The 17,552-nt window shown below is 37.2% G+C and overlaps 1 protein-coding gene and 1 long non-coding RNA gene across 2 annotated transcripts; both read left to right on the forward strand.

The window, feature by feature from the left end:
- The first annotated feature begins 25 nt into the window (after window positions 1-25).
- On the forward strand, window positions 26-3,499 carry LOC121424994. Its single transcript, XR_005971465.1, has 3 exons — window positions 26-210; window positions 2,524-2,546; window positions 2,998-3,499. It is a non-coding gene; the product is annotated as an uncharacterized LOC121424994 (long non-coding RNA).
- Window positions 3,500-10,295: 6,796 nt separating this feature from the next.
- On the forward strand, window positions 10,296-16,973 carry LOC121406576 (antistasin-like). Its single transcript, XM_041597586.1, has 6 exons — window positions 10,296-11,001; window positions 13,220-13,381; window positions 14,143-14,230; window positions 15,013-15,050; window positions 15,700-15,807; window positions 16,422-16,973. The coding sequence occupies exons 1-6, from the start codon at window positions 10,929-10,931 to the stop codon at window positions 16,517-16,519; spliced, it is 567 nt and encodes a 188-aa protein (XP_041453520.1). The 5' UTR covers window positions 10,296-10,928; the 3' UTR covers window positions 16,520-16,973.
- Window positions 16,974-17,552: the final 579 nt, after the last annotated feature.

A 17,552-nucleotide genomic window follows, 5' to 3' on the forward strand; every position in this document is an offset into this window, starting at 1 on the left:
ATGTGTTGTTTGTGTTTCCTTTTCTTAAATCGGCAACTTGTAACCCATACGCTCTCTCTTTACCAAGGCATCGCTCACAGTTGACGCTTGTCAATCTGCGGTGCTTCTCAAATCTGTTTGAATCCTTCTTTTGAAGGATAATCAGCACCTCAAACTTCCAGTACCTTTAAAAGAAGTTTTAATACTTATAATTAGAGGATGAGGGATAAGGTGAGGTTTATTCGAAACATTTATTTATATGTGTAAATTGGTGCGTGTTGATCTGTGTAACGAGGTGATGTGTGGTGAATTAGGAGTGACTGTAGCATGTAGCCCTAACGTTAACAGTGCGGCGGAGTCGAGGTGCGCTACATGTAGCTGCGGAGCGAGTGTACCGGCCGAATGTGAAATAGGGCCTAGAATCTTATGTATTTTCTTCTACTTTCACTTCAATCAGATCAATTCAAATTGGGGAGATTAGATTGGGAAGAATTGTTAAATACCCCCCTTTTCACCATTCGTCTGAAGTTTTTTCTGGGTCTGGGATGGGGGCCGGGGGGCCACTTTATTTACATTGATGAGTGGATACCAAGCGTGACCCCCAAAACACGGAAAAAGGTAACCCAGGGGGCTTCCGGCCGCGTAGCGGTCTGGAGCCCAGGATCGTACGTGCAATTTGGCATACTCACCTGACAAGCGTGAAGTATGGTCAAAATAATTCTCTGAATAAATAGTTAAAACAGAAATCAAGCACATACCACGATTATATGGATGATGGTCTAACGAGTGGCAGTTTTTCTGACATCTGGGCACAGACTGGAACCTCAAAAAACGAAAAGTTCTCTCCTACCCCCGTCTCGATTGGCCATTTTGTTACAATTCATAACAAAATTGGCCGATCGAGACGGGGGTAGAAGGAGAGAACTTTTTTAAGTGCTTGATTTCTGTTTTAACCAGTTATTCGGAGAATTATTTTACTTCACGCTTGTCAGGTGAGTATGCCAAATTGCATGTACGATCCTGGGCTCCCGGCCGCGTAGCGGTTGGGAGCCCCTGCTACGCGGCCGGGAGCCCCTGCGTTAGTAAAAAAGGATGTCTTTTTCACGATAGGGCATGTTATGTATGTAACGTGAAAAGGGTGTCAAAAACACAAATATAAATGGAAAAGGGTATCCATTTCGCTGGGAAAATTATGAGTTTAGGGTCGAATTTGCAGGGATGATAAAACAAAATTAAATGTTTTAGGGTAGTGCCTAGCCGCTCAAAGGTCCAAGCATAATCGAAAACCAGCAACAAGCAGAACAAAATAAAACCTAGAGGCAGCCATCCAACGTGTTAGATCGTTTGCACGAGGTGTATAAGCTGGGGTCGTACTAAACCAAATAGATCTAAGGTAAAGCCGACGACTGAAGGACCCGTAACAAAACATTCCTGTACTGTTTAGGGGTTCATTTCAGGGAATATTTGCCAAGAATATCGTTTTGTTTCCAATACTTGTTAAGGGTAGGGTTTCACACGGCAATACTTGTTAAGGGTGCATTTTCAGAATATGGAAATTACGTGTTAAGGGTGTTTTTTCGAGACCCCATGGTCGCGCATGGTATCCACTCGTGAATGGAAGCATGTTTTCTTCATTTTTTTTTATTTTAAGAGCAAGTCTTCAGTTGGTTTCAATTAAAGCAGAAAAATTAGAGAAAAAATATTGAAGTGTTGATGGAAATCCATTAAACAATTACGAGAGTTTTGAATTTCAAAGTTTTCATTATGTGAAGTTATTTATATGTGCAGCCCCCCCCCCCCTTTATGTCCAGGCCTATCATGTTATGTAAATTTTGTTGATATCAATGTTCTAATGGAAAATGACAAATATTTTTGTAGTAAGGGGATATTAAATGATGTGACTGATAGTTCCACTGCACAATTAAAAAAAAACTTAAATTTGTGAGAAAGTGACATTTTGGGGGATTTATATCATGCAACACATGGGGGAGCTCCTTGGCTGTTATATCACTGAATCAACACTTTAAAAATTCAAAACTCCACATGACAGATTTTCATCAAACCATATGTATACCCATTGATTAACCAATGACTAGATCTATATGTTTAGCAAATATTGGCGGAAATAATTCAAAGAGAAATTCACTATGGCAAGTGTGGATTCAAAGGTGCAAAATATTGGCAAAAGTTTGACACCAAATCCATCAAAGGAGTAGTGAGAACTTTTTTAATTTGACATGTGTGTCACATGGGAGTAGCTAAATTTTATGACCTGAGTATGCAAAACATGTCTCTTATTTACAATTTCTTGGACAAATTTTGCCTGATTCAAACAAGATTTCTGTGATCTCAAGAGAGAGTTGGGTCACTTACATGTAGTAACCTGTATATGTTTTGTCCAAAGGCATTAGACCCTGGTGTACACTGCTATAGAAATTTGACTTTGAATTGTGTTTAGGAAGTAATGTTAGAATTAACAAACTTACAAATTTGTTCTTTCTCTTTGTTTTTTTCATGCTCTTCAATCAATCGTGTATGCAACAGTGGCGCAAGAAACGTATGCGACGGTAAGTTACAGTCTACTATACAATACATCCAGCCCAAGTTAAGAAGTTATTTTTCAATGTCCAGGGGCTATTTGTCCACTTTTGTCCTTTTCACTTACAAGTGGTATGGAACTGGAAAGCAATTTACAGAGTGGGGTTAGCCAACTTTGCTCCTTTTTTTTTTTTTTACATTTTGGTGATGGACCTGTCATGGACCCCTTGTAATTGTTTCCTTGTCTGTCAATTTTCATGAGTACAGTAGACACTAATTTTTGTTTGGTCAAAATATTATGTAGACAAAAGAATTCTGTCTTGCAATGAAATAATAGCCAATTCATAAAGTAACAATTTGAAATATTGCATTATAATCTGAACTTCCTCTTATAATGGAAAGCAGATCTAAAAGAGAGAAATGAAGTAGTTCAGACTTTTCCATTGACATCAATTTTCTTTTTTCTTGTCTTTCAAACAGCCTGAAGCGTAAGAGGAGAAAGATGCGTGCCAGGTCCAAGTAGACTGCCACCAGGAACGGCCACTCTTCTGGGCATCGCACTCTTGCTGTTGAATAGGGACTTCGGATCATTCTTCACAATCTTACTTCCTCACCATCCCAGAGTCTATACTTCTGTGCATCTATATTCCTATCACCGCGAGGTCTTATCCATGAAGACATCCTTGGCTGCATCCTGTGTGAAATCAATTGGTTCTCATGAAAGCTGTTGATGACTGGGTCTTTGCTGCTATGGATGGAAACATTGATAGACTTCATCATGCTATACAGACGCTCTCCCATTATTTTAGTTACAACATTCCATCTGAAAATCAAGAAAACTCAATCTTCATCAAATTCATTCATTGTGCTAGATTGCTGTGCCCTTTGTGGTTGTTTTTATTGCATACTTTTACATCTTTCACTCAAAAACTGTTGTGGTGTATCAGCCTGTAATAAATCTTTTCCATTATGTTTCAAAACATCTCATTCTTTTATCTCATTTTTAAAGCCCTTCAGACATCCTTTGTTGCCCTCTGGAGAGAACATGTAGGAGTGTGGTGGTATACAGGCAAAATTAATGGAGAATAAAATGGCCCCAAGACTATTTCCAGACCAACTTACCAGTTTCCATGTTTTTAAGCATCCAAACATTTTCCCCATTTTATTCAGAAATAAGTCTGTCTACCTCTCAGTTTCAGCCCTATGTGACATAGGAAATTACTCTATTTTGGCTCAGTGGCTATTGATAAACCAAGGTTGATCATTTTTTTGTGAACTTGTAAGAGTTGGTGGACTGCATCAGCAGTCCAGTTTGTATAAATTTTTTTGTGATCTGATAGGGCAAGGTGAAGAGGTTCAAGTGAAAAAGCAGACATTGAAGCTGGTATACTTGTAGGCCGTATCCTGTGTTTAATGTGAATGGAGTGACTACTAAGTGACAAGCGTTTTTTAGGGGAGAAGCTGTTTGGAAGTTCTGCAAGATTTTATCAACAACTGGAACATATTCTTTGCATGCTGAATTGATACATTTTTATTCCCTTCAGCTGAGAGTGAATTTTGGTTTCTTACAGGTATGCTAAATCTGATAATCAAATATCACTTGATGGAGGGTTATGTGAATTCCACTCCCACCATGTTCAAACAGAAAATTAGGGAAATTTCTCACTTGCAAATGGGCAACCAGTGTGTGAAATCCTGTTGAATTTGGGAACAGCTTTATGAAATGGCCCCTACAAATATGCCTCTAATAAGAACTTTGATGTGCGGCGTGTATGCATGGTAAGTAAGCAGAGTCACTGTTGCATTGGGTTCCTTTGAATTACAAATGGTTTAGGGAATCCTGGGCAGGTATTCTGAAAATTATTCTCGTTGATGTAAATGTAACCATGTTGAATGTTTTCTTGTAATTGGTTCAGTGAACATTTGTGTCCACGGACCAGCTCCCAGTTCATAAGTGAACAGCCAATTGGGGGCCATGGAACTGCTCACCCCCCCCCCCCTTTCAGTAACCATATGCAAAACAGAAAATGACCAAATTCTTATTCTATGCACATTTTGCCTTCCACCCGTTATCAAACTCATTCCGATGGCGGGCTCCCCTAGATTTTGATGATTGATGGATGATAAAGTAATTTTCAGGATACATGCCCAGGTTGTCAGAGCTATGGTCTTCAGACTTCACCAAAATTTTGAATCGAGTATTAGTATGTGGTGTGAATGTTGATGTCTCAAGTTTTCTGGGAGGGAGACTGAAGAAATGCATGGAACGTGTTTACAGACGTTCGACAGTGAGTGAATAGTACAATAAAGTCATTTGTTTATATATGCTTTGACAAAAAGCAAAGTGTGCACCTAAGTTTTTGAAATTGTAATTTCCCCAATCTAATGCACAATTATTAAAAGGAATCAATAAAAATCAAGAAAATTTGCAATCAAAAGGGTTAGGTATGAAAAGTTGAATGGGGGGTTCTTCTCCGGGCCCCGTTCATAATTTCCAAATGTACAAGAATGAACTCCGGAGTACACATTTAAAAACTAGAGAACCTACAAGAAAATTGTTCATGTGCTGAATCTCCGATTGTGATAAAAAACATGAGGCCAACTATAAAGACGAATGGGTTATTGCCATACGAAGTCCATGTTATGAAGAGATGTTATACTATAGGGAGCTGTACCCGCATAAATATATTAATCTAAAAAGGGGGGGGGCAATAGGTTGTAGTACTGTAGTGAGCCAAAACAATTGAGGGGGCACAACATGGCGCATGCGGCAACACCTTACGACTTGCCCACGATCCGATTTTGGAACAAATCACATTTTGCTCATGAAAATGTGAATTAAAGTCAATGTAATATTGGCCTGGTTCTAGCGTTCTGTAAGTTAGGAACCAGGGGTGGTATTCTGTAACTCTGTCATAACTTTTGTCATAAATTTTGTCATTTCTTTCCGAGATGTGACACCGCTATGATTGTCACAAATCGGTATTCTGAACATTGTCTTTTCCCTGTCATATCTCTCAAAGTTCCCGCCCATCTTTTCGGAAGCAATCCAATCAAAATCATCGTTAGTTCCCAGTGGGAGCCCTTCTAGCCAATAGGAATGCCCCGTGACAGGTAGGGGATATCCCCAATTCTGTTGCTGGCATCGCGCAACTACGCGAATATTGATGCGCTTAATTACAAAGAGAGACAGGGAGCTGTGAAGGATTTTAGAGAAGTAGAAAAATAAGGAAAACAGAGAAAAAAAGGAGAAATTAATATGTAGGGCCTAACTAATTGTAGCATGACAAAATAATTCTAAAAATTGTCGTGGATGATGAGTGAAACTTATGCCACAATCTAATCTAAATGATATCGTTATATGCTTGACATTCAGTCGGCAGGGTATCGGGATATTTGGTACTAAAAGATATGACAAAATTTATGACTGCTACCCCCTGTCATAACTTTTGTCATATCTTTTGCTTGTATAAAAGGATTACGCGCATTAAAGCCGCGTATTTTTGGTGCGCGCCAAAGAGATAAGACAAAATTTATGACAATTTTTGTGACAAAAGTTATGACATCCACCAGAATACCGATTTTGTCATATCTCTGAGATATGATAAAATATGGAGATAAGACAATGTTCAGAATACCGCCCCAGGCCAATAATACAATGGTTTCACTGTGGCTAATTATGTATTCATGAGGTCGTATCTCGGGGGGCCCACATGGACAGATTCGCTCCACATTTTGGCAGTGGAAGTTTTTTATCATGCTCTACCAAAATATAGTATCAAAAATGCTGAAATGGAAAATAGATGACGTCACTTCGGTACTCTATTTAATCAGCTTTTTTCTAGGAAGGATGAAAGCATAGTCACATATTTGAACATAGGAATAAGTACGATTATTCAGAACATTACATGTTTTCAATATTCGTAGCAAATTTTATTACGTTTTATTCCAAAATCAAGTCGCAGACAAATCGTAAGATGTGCAGTGGCCTTACGAGGTGGCAAGCGAGCGAGCAAATGTATTGGTCTTTTTGAAAATGAAATCTTATTTTGTGGTAGGTTTTGTCGTCATAGTTCCCATCACATTTCACTCTTTTCCTTTCACTTTCTTTGCATTTCTCCTTTAATTCTTGGCTGTGGAATTTTTTTTTAACCGCATCTGTACGCCAGTGGCAATAGGTCCTACGACTTGAAGGTGATCTATTAGTTTTTTTTTGTAAAAAAAAAACTTTCCAGGGTTTACCTAACCTTTCGCATTTTCCGAGGCCCCCCCCCCCCCTCATGTTCTAATGGAGATATTCCTTTCAGTATGGGGAGCATTAAAAGGATACGGCTGAATATATCTATATCTAAATAAATAGAGTAGGCCTACAATCCACAAAGCAAAATGCTGAAAATTTCGTAATGATCGGATAACAAAGTTATTGAATTATAAGGATTTGTATTATTCCGGTGAAACAAAGGCTTGTCTTCATGAATCGTAGGGATTCAATAACTTCGTTATTTCTTATCCGATTTGCCCTGTGAATTTTACTCTATTTTAAACATCAGCCCAGAGCATCTTTTTAACGGCTTTGTCTGATTTTCACCGACTAATTCGCTCTCGGCCAATCAGAAGATATTTTCAGAAGCTTGTAACATTTTATCTGTGAAAATCACAGACGGAACTAAAAAGGCCTACAACCAATTAACTCCACAGATAAGTGCCCTTGAATTGTTTTGAAAGGTCATGGGGGTCATATATACTTCCAGATTATTCTCTGGCTGCCATAGTCGTAATCCCTATGCAATTTTTTTTCCCAGGGTGGGTGTGGGGGGAGGAGACGAGTATGAACTTTCAAAGAAAAGTGCATGAAAACGAGTGAGCATAGCGACCAAGCTGGATGCTTTTTGTATTTTTTTTATTTAAAAAGAAATGATTTCATGCACACTTTTGGTCTACTTGTACAAGAAAAAGGAGTAAAAATTGCAAGTCATTAAAAATTTGGAGGAGAGGGGTCACTGCCCCTTTGCCGTTGCGTTGATCGGTCATCCTGGCTGCAACTCGAACCGATGAAAAAGCATTTGTAATTTCAGGTTGAATGATTTACCAAAGATTAACATGAATTGAGTGGTATATGTGACCTCATGGGATCAAGGATTCAAAAGCCTTTTTAAAAAAATGATGTTTATAAGTTTATATGTAAAAAAGAAATCAAAACTTCTTGAAGAGATTTATCAGGAGACCTTTTTTTATCAATCAACACAATTTTTAATGTTGTAACACGCCAGCTACGGCAAAGGAATTATAAGTCTGGCAGCAGGTGAAACAAATACCAATCCGAAACACATTTTCATAGATAAATATCACTTGCTTATAGAAGGGGGTGGGGGGCTTGGAACCCTTGCCCCCATATGAAAAATAAAAGTAATAATAATAATAAATATAAATAAAACAAACAGCAAGTTCCACAAACAAAGGGAAGGGGGAAACAAAGGGTATAAGATGCGATATCAGTTTCTGAATGTTGTATGTCAAAGTTAGATTTTCATTTAATCGGCCAAAAATGTTCGCTCGCTGGGAACTTTTTAAGAAACTTTCATTACAGACACCATGTTGTGTCCCCTCATACACTGGCTCATTATAATACATCGCTTATTGAAATGGAACAGAAAATATTTTCCAGCTATAGTTCTCAATCCCAGAAATTATCGGGTTGAATACCTCCTCCCGCTCAAAAAGTTCTAGCTTGGACAATATACATGCATATATTCATATATGATTTAATTCCCCCCCACAGTAGGAAAATTATTTTATGAGTAATAAGCGTGCAGCGCCGTACGTTGTTTATAATAATATTGATCCAAGTTACCAATATTTATTATTTTCAGTTTCTCCACATCCTAATTTTGTTCAACTTCCTTAATTCCTAATTTCCGATCATTAAAAAAAATAATAGACTAGACCACTCTGAGTGTATGTTCAACAATCAAAGAAATAAAGAATGCCTGTATGGTAGGCCTATCGATTATAGACATTGTATCCAGGAGCGGATCAAAGAGGGGGGGCACCTTTTCCCGAGGAAATATTTGACAAGCAAAAAAAGAAAAAGGTTTTTGATAAAAAATTAAGGACATTTCGTCCACGAAAAAGTTTGACAAGCACAAAAAAAGGGGAAAGGGGTCTTCACTTTCAAGGGGGGGGGGGCACACTTCTGTTTTAACGGCATTTTACACTGCAAATTTTAATTGTGCTTCTCAAGGGGGCATGGGCCGGCTCCCCCACCCCCCCCCCCCCCCGGATCCGTCATGATTGTATCAATACTAATTAATGTCCTCTCCGACGAGGCGATGACGACCATGTCTTGCCCAAAACATTATAATTATTGTCACTGCCAAAAATATAAGCCCCTCCCACTCCTTTTTGAAAATGTCAAGCCCGTCGGCTTCTTGACTTAATTATTTCTAATAAAGGTATGATTTTAATTAAGTGTTTTTCTCTGTCATGAGATAAAGGTACATATGTGTCACTGGGCCATACAATTCAAGGTTCGAGATCAGCCCTTTTCCTGCGGACCTAAGCCCATCTGTTTTCAACGCAGATGCAAATACGTCACAATGTGACACGGTCGGCTAACCATCCGGATAATCTCGAGTGATTGATTTTGTAGAAGGAATATCCATTTTCCGTTTTCCACTAAACTCTATTTCTCCATTTACTTTATATACCCAGGTTTTGAAATATATTATCCAGTGGCTTAATAAGGCAAAAAAAAATGAGGGGACCCAGTTTGGATACAGCATGATTTCTAATGAATTGCGAGAGATTAAGGCGGGCGAGCCGATGTTTTGGCATTTTTAAATATTTGGTTATAGAACGCTGTAGCTATTTCTCAAATTGACCAGAAGGAAAAGAATGAAACTCTTTAGCTTTTAATTAAGAATACAGTGTCAGTATAAGATTTTCTCTTTTTTGTAAAACAAATTTGAAAGGGTTTAAATCCCCGACCGACCCAATAAAGTGAGAGCACCGCACGTTCATGAATGACTGTTTATTCAACTCTGGTAGATAGAACTCCTGTGTTAACAGATATTTGGTCACGTAGGCCGAGTAGATCACCCTTAGTCATGTTGTTATAAGATCAGGGGCGGATCCAGGATTTTAGAAAGGGGGGAGCACATTTTTCCTAGGAAAATTTGACAAGCAAGAAAAAGGTTCTTAACCAAGAATTAATATTTCGTCCTCGATAAAATTTGACAAGCAAAATATTATTTAAAAAAATAAATAAAACAAGGTCTTCACTTTCAAAAGAGGAGGGCACACTTCGGTTTTGACGGCATTGTTTTCTTTATATTACAAATTTTAATTTTGCTTCTCAAAGGGCGGGGGGGGGACGGTGCCCCCCCCCCCTGGATCCGCCAGTGGTTAAGATTACATGGGATGTGAATCTGACACATCCGGTAAATAATATTGAAAATAAGATTTTCAATGACTTCCTTCGCTTACTCAATGAAGAAACGCATCAACACCCTTTTTTTATTTTAAAGGTAACTAATTCGCTCATCACTCACTAACCCGTTTTGAGTCGGGGAATGGTTCATGAATTTCCAGAAGTCAACAATCGTGTTCTGTAGTGTGAGTGTCAACATAATAGGCACCTTTTCAGTAAATTTTTGTTTCATGAAGTGACCATTATGTTCATCATTCATTATACGATCATAACTGTAGTCGTAGTCATCGTCGTCATCATCATCATCAATCATCGTCTTCCTCATCATACCATCATCATCGTCTCCATCATCATCATCATCCTGACATCCTCGCAGTCATCGTCATCACCATCAAGCACCACCACGTACATTGTGAACAACCTCATGTCCTCCCTTCTCCTTCTATTCTCCTTCCTCATCTTTCCTCTCATTCTTATATTTCTATTCTTCTTCCTCTTGCTACTCCTAATTCCTGTTTTCTTATTTTTTTCTTGAATATTTTTTGTTACCTAGTTTTGTAATCATTTGTCCCACTTTACTTTTTCATTTCCTCATCCTCCACCTCTTCCTCTGATCAGCCACATCCTGCTCTTTCCGAACTGTTATTTTGACCCCACTTGTTCCGCGCCCATATACAATGATGCGGGAGATATTCCCTCCAGTCACTTACTAGTATTGACAAATTAGATTCTAATTGGCGTGTTGTTTAGCATTCTAAATGAATATTCACGAGCAAGGCCCGCAGGTCCGCCAATCACATTGCCCTAAACCAGAAGCGAATTCTGATTGGCCCAATATTTTCACTGAGATGTAGTGCATATAAGGTGATATCATTTCCGGATACCAACACTGTTCATTCCTGACGGAATTAATGACCATACAGTCTTCTTCATCAGTTGTCCATGAAACAATAATTCGGAAATTTTCCACCAAAGATTCAAGATGTATTCTCAGCAGCTATTCTCGTTTGCCCTCCTCGCTATGGTAGCATGTGCAATGTCTGCATTCACAAGAGGTAAGCTGCTTCGTAAAGTACTCGGTTTGGTATATTGTGTTTCATAAACTTATGCATTTACCTAAAGAATCGCCGCATGAGAAATAGTTGAAATAAATGAACTGTAGCCCTATTTTATTATTTATTATTATTATTTTTTTTTGGGGGGGGCTAAGTCTTCTAATAAGTGTTCTCTCAAAACGTTCATCATTCCAAAATAGACCTAATTATAGTAGCTTGTACGAGTTCCACAAATTCACATGAATTAAAAGTACCATTGCACAAGCAAATCTATAAAAAAAATTATGAGAATTAATATGAATTGAGACGATCTTGGTATATCGAAAATCGGATGGATATAAAAGCCAAAGTCAATGAATTGGAAATTATGCGTCTTTTTAATGAGTTTGCGTACTTATACTTCATGGTGCTTGATCCTCACCTTTCTTTTTGTATTTTCTTTAACATAAAATCATGATATTTTCATTTTTTGCATGACCTCGCTCCAAAAATATATCCATGCAGTTCCATGTCACTCTAAATCGACTTGCAGAATCATATAATAACAAGTAGATTAATTGTGAATCTTCAAAAGAAAATTTCTCTTCAGGAAAATTATTTAGATTTAGAAAGAAGTCTACATCTAGTTGAAATATGAAAATATCGTAAGAGAGATTCTTTTCCATTTTACTAGCATATAACTTTATCCACGGCCGAATTGAAGAAAGAGAGAGAGGGGGGGGGGAAGAAATGAGACAGACATATAGACAGAGTATAGGGGGGGCCCTCGGAGAGCAAGATATTTTCTAATTAGTATACTGTTTTGTTCTTCTTCATAATACGCATGACCTCATGCAGTGTAAAACAACAACTACATTTTTCCTTTTTTTTCTTGTAACGAATTGTATAGAGGCAGATTTTGGTAAAATAAACGCATGTAAACATGGTAAAGCTGTTTATTCCCATTACTGTGTTCGAATAGTTAAACACTTTAAACACATTTCCTCTTCGTATGTAACGTTCCTTTAGATTTTTTTTTCTTACATGACTTGTATAATTGTGTAGACTCATGAAAATCTGGTGAAAATTATTGCTTCATGTATGGAAATTTAGTTCTGTCTGAAAGGCATTAAGATATGTTTGCTGAGAACAATGAATACCAATGCTTTTCACCACCGTCTACACTTTTGAAAAAAAATATCTCTATTATGAAGGAGTTAACATCCCCTCCCCCTAGAATATAGCCTACCCTTTAAAAGAGAAGTTCTACCATATCGGTTCACCCCGAAAGGGGCTTCTTTTGCCCTATCCGAAAGGCTTTTAATCATGAATCCCCTTTGTTTTCCCTTTATTAATCGTCGACGAGTGACTCATTGCTTTGATTAAAATGTGTTGACGAAACGTCATCTCAAGCGTCACTGACGCTTTCTATTTTAATTCTCTCTTCATGAGACGTGGAAAAGATAAATGACCAGCCATTTGTAGCTAATCCACCCGGCTTGCCCGGAAAAGTACGTCCTTCAAGGGTCGATGATTTAAATCATATATAACATTATCAAATTTTCTCGGCGACGTCATTCGTCTATCAGAACAGTTTCATTAAAACAAATGCAGTTTCCATTGCTGCACATAACTGTAATATAATATTAAATCATTTTTTTTAAATTATGATGTGATTGGTTTCGTATTTTGGCTAATATAATTATGAATGATAGGAGGGGCGGTCTATCATCTCATTTTCTGAAAATGATGTCCACACCAGGGGCCGCAACGATTTTCATGCAAAAAAAATAACAATCTGATCATTTTATGTTTTTTTTTACATGGTTTAAGAAAAAAAAACGGGGGCGCTGGGGCGTCACCCGCCCCCCCCCCCCCCCCCCGCTTCTGCGACCCCTGCAAACTTATATCAATACTAATATTTTTTATCAAAGAGGTATATATACACTCTGACGTTTGACGAAAATCCACCCAAAACTCGGCCCCATCCCGATCATAACATTCTAAAATATCATTAGACACATTATTTCATACATGCTTCTATGAGAAAAATATTTTCACTCACCGTGATCTATTATGATTTTACATATTTACAAGGAGCAAGATTTTTCATTTTTTTCTCGGTGGAAACGGTTAAAATATTTGTGATTTCAGACGGTACAGCAACAAAAAGTTGGCTTGCATTGTGTTGTTGACATCAAACTGGCCCAAATAAAATTTATTTGTTTCTTTCTTCAAGATGCATGTGAATTGAAGGCAAAGAAAGGACCTTGTACGGACTACACACAACGATGGGCTTTCAGCAGTGCGAAAGGAAAATGTATTCCGTTTTCTTACGGAGGATGCCGAGGAAACCCGAACAACTTCGAATCTAAAGCCGAATGCCGAAAATACTGTGAAGGTATGAACCAAAGTTTATATGACTGATAGTATTACCGTGCCGTTGTCTCGATCACACAAAAATTATATGACGAATTTCCCTCAATTCTAGAACATAATTTTTATCCGAATAAGTAGCAGCATGATACACAACAACTATTTTCCTTCAGATTCCTTCAGCAAGAAATTTATCCACAATGTGCTGCACTCAACCCAGGTGAGGTAAATGGGTACCTGGCAGGAATTTATTCCTTGAAACGCAGCGCGCTAACAGTAACAGCTGCACTGCTAAAGCCAGGGTAATTATGCTGCATATACTGTAGAGCGCTTAGAGACTTCTGACAAAGTAAGTATTGAGCGCTATATAAGTATAATTATATTTACTGGATTATCTAGTCCTAAGTTTTTCCCCTAATTTATTTAATTTCATATAGTTTTTCTATCAGCAATCGTTTTCATTTTTGCCCACCACTCTCGAATAATTAAATTTTTCATTGTGGTAGAATGTTACATTAATTTTGAAGGGAAATTCTGGAACAAATTTTCTGTATGTTTTATTAAAGTTAATTATAAAAGATCTCGCCATTTTCATTCTCAATGGGTAAGCTTGATTCTTATCGATATCGATTTCCAAAATAATTTTGGTCACATATTGGCCAAATTGAATGGAAATTTAGTATATCGATAATGCCATGATTACCATCATAAACTAAAATGATTTATTTCGTTATAAAATTGTTTTGTGTCTCAAAATTTTGACTTAAATAATTGTGTTCTGTATAGAGGCTGGTCGTGGATGCTATGAACCGGATGAAGGTCGATGGTACAAAGACGGTGAACAAAAGGAATCGGATCAGCCCTGCGGAGGATGGTAAGTTCTTCAAATTCACTTTTTTATAGATTTGATTTACTCCCTTAATATGAAATAAAGAAAGAAAATGGTAATATGGATTCTTGCCGTGATTACTATTTTCGGCTAATCCCCATCTGTTGAATATCACGTTTCCTGCAGCGATTGTCAATTTTGGTTACCCCTTGCTGGTGATATCATTCTGTTGGGGTTTGGGGGAGAGGAAGGAGTCGGGGTTGCCGCGGTTATCACGTACACTCTGGTCACGGTTTGGTTCTTGTAGTGGTTACCCTTACTCCCATCTGATAGGTTGCATTATATTGTCTTTATTTGTGGTTACTCATTTTGATGGCCCCATCGTCTGCTTCTCGCACTATTAAACACCCCCATCACACAAAAATTATAAAACGAATTTCCCCAATTCTAGAGCATATTCCCGAATAAGAAGGTTCAATAGTCGAAGTGTGACTGCAGTTAGATCAAGCAAACTTTACTTTTTTAAAACTGATATCAGAAATTCATATTTTCAAACCTGCATATAGTCAATCTTGCTTTATCATTGTTTGTTATTCCAAGCGGGGATGCACTGGACTCACGCCCACTCTATCTTGATCATACATAGGCCTATTAACATAGCTAAATATAAGAAAATAGCCATTTGCACCCCTCTATCATGTCTATTTCATAATCCTGGATCCGCCACTAATTAAATGAGGTGTTATTTTGGTAGTTTTACGAATAAAATTTATATTTACTGCGTCTTAAGATAATTACTTTTATATGATGTCTTTATACCAATATAGTGCCTGCATCAAAGGTTACTGGGCCTGTTCGAGCTGCAGTAAGTATATAATGTTTAACTTGATTTTCTGCCATAATGTTTGGTAGATTAGTACAAGCGGACCCCGACTTTTAGGGAAGGCATGTCTTCTTATGTAAACTAACCTTATTATAATGAAAATGGTACTGTATTGTTTGTGTTTACAGTTATATTTTTTTTAAAATGGAAAAACATAAGTGTTAATTTGAATGACAGCAATTAGGGCAATTTTTGTCACATACATCCTAGCCGGGCTATACGGTGAAGAGGGATTGTTTGTGAAGGAATTTGATCTTTTTTTAGTGATAGCCCCCATTTTAGCCTGCCAAATTACAAGATACACAAGTTATTGTCATTTTGAATTGGCAACCTTTTATGAGGTTACATTTACGTCTAATGCCCCCCGTCCCTCTAAGTGCTGGAAATGAATAAAATGATTATGCTCGACCATTTTCCGTTTCGTAATTGATTTATCAATGACGTTTAGTTTTCAACCGATTATCTGCCACGATCCCATGCATGCAGTTAGCTTTAATTTTATTGAAAACTTTTTTTTTAATTTTGCAAGACTATGATATAATATGCTCGACCATATGGGTCTTTGTTGTTTGGCACAAATTTGCCCTTATATAGCCAATGAGATTCCAATGTTTATACATTCTGTTTACAGACAGAAATCTTCTTGAGTGTCCTGCCATTCGCTGTATGAATGATTGTCCCCATGGCTATCAAGCTGATGAGTTTGGATGTGCTACATGTAAATGCAAGAGAAAGCCAGGTAGTCTATTTGCCTTTGATAGATTATTATTCAAACGAATGTTTGATGGGATATTATCATTTATTGTGTTTAGGTTAGCATCAAATCAACTCCTCTCCAGAAGTTAGTAACACATTTCTCGAAAATGGCGTTTTCAGTCATGTTGGTTCTCATAATTTGTTGCATGCATCCCTATTGTATAGCAACATAATTTATAAAGAAAGAAATCAAAATAAAAGATAGATATGATTTCTAAAGAAAGATATAAAAATAAAATATTGATATCGTGCTGTATTGAAGATAATTCTAATTGAAGAGAATTAGTATATTTCTGAATGTATTTGTATTTATTCTTTTCAATTCAAAAATCTCGAAACAAAATTAATGTACCCCCCCCCCCCACGCAAAAAGTAGGAGGGACGCGTTGTTTCATTTCGGACCCAACGCATTGACAGTACTTGTAATTTGATTTTTAAAATGTTAAAGAGAATATTTATGAGTATTGAATATTTAAAACGTTATTATTATATTGCTTTATATGATGCTTTATACTACGTCTTTTTATTGTGAATCTTGTAACAAGAAGTATATCCACAATAATAAATGGTTACTTTATTTTTTTCAAATTTTATTAGAGCTGGAGTTTTACTGTACTCGCTACTGTAAGCTGTGCACCGAGCATGACTGGCTGGATTGCCCTGAAGATTGCTACTGCGATCAAGCAACGATGTAAAGGTTGCGACTGCGATCAAGCTACGATGTGAAAATTGCCGTTGCAATCATTCTACGATGTTAAGATATTGCATCAGTTAAGCACAATATGACAAATAATAACGGCTGAAAATTACAGCTTTAAATCACAATAGGCCATCAGGATTTGATTTCTATATATTGATACCAAACATGATTATCTTACATTAAAAGTATCTGGTGAAGACATGTACAATTAAATGAATACAATTCTAAATTTCAGTCTGTTCAATTTATTTAATAATTATTATCATAAAGTTTTAAAACTATTCAAAAACTGAGGAAAGCTTTCACATAAGATACCTAACCAATGTTGTTAAGCAATATACCCTGCATGGGTGCTACACTACGTATAATATAAATTTTTGCCAGCTTCATTATATCAAGAATCATTATTGATTCTTATCAAAATATTTATTCTATATTTGTAGGCCTACCCATATGTCAAAAAAATATTTTGTAGTTTTAGTAATCTTTAAGACACTTTTTATCAAATTGAATATTGATGTCGTTTTATTGTAGCCATTTATTTAAGGTTAAGCATTTCTTTGTTCGGAGGTACAACCACTAGCGTACATACGGGGGGGCAGGGTTGTCTGCCCCCCCCCCGACGAGTCACAACCCATGCAAAGGACGTATCCCTCCCTGCCCCCCTGACGAGTTTGAAAACCTTTTTTGCCCCCCGCCCCCCCCCCCCCCCCCCCCCCCCCCCCTTTACGAGTTTGAAGACCTTTTTTTCCTTCCTTTTTTTTTTGCTTGTCAATTTTTTTTCTGTACGATTAAATCCCTTTTTCCTATAGGTACGCTACTGGGTACAACCGTTTTTAATTTAAATAAATATCGCCTAATCAATCTCTTCATATAATTAGATTTGTAAAATGTTTCAGAGGCCCTTTGTATATCAATTTAATTGATAAAATAATGTTTGCGATTGATCAATAAATAAATGATTTGAATAGATCAGAAGAGTACCAGCCCTATAAAATGTTGTCGCAGAGTTACAGGTCCAAATCTCT

Source organism: Lytechinus variegatus, chromosome 1 (genome assembly GCF_018143015.1).
Source record: "Lytechinus variegatus isolate NC3 chromosome 1, Lvar_3.0, whole genome shotgun sequence".
NCBI classification, from domain to species: Eukaryota; Metazoa; Echinodermata; class Echinoidea; order Temnopleuroida; family Toxopneustidae; genus Lytechinus; species Lytechinus variegatus.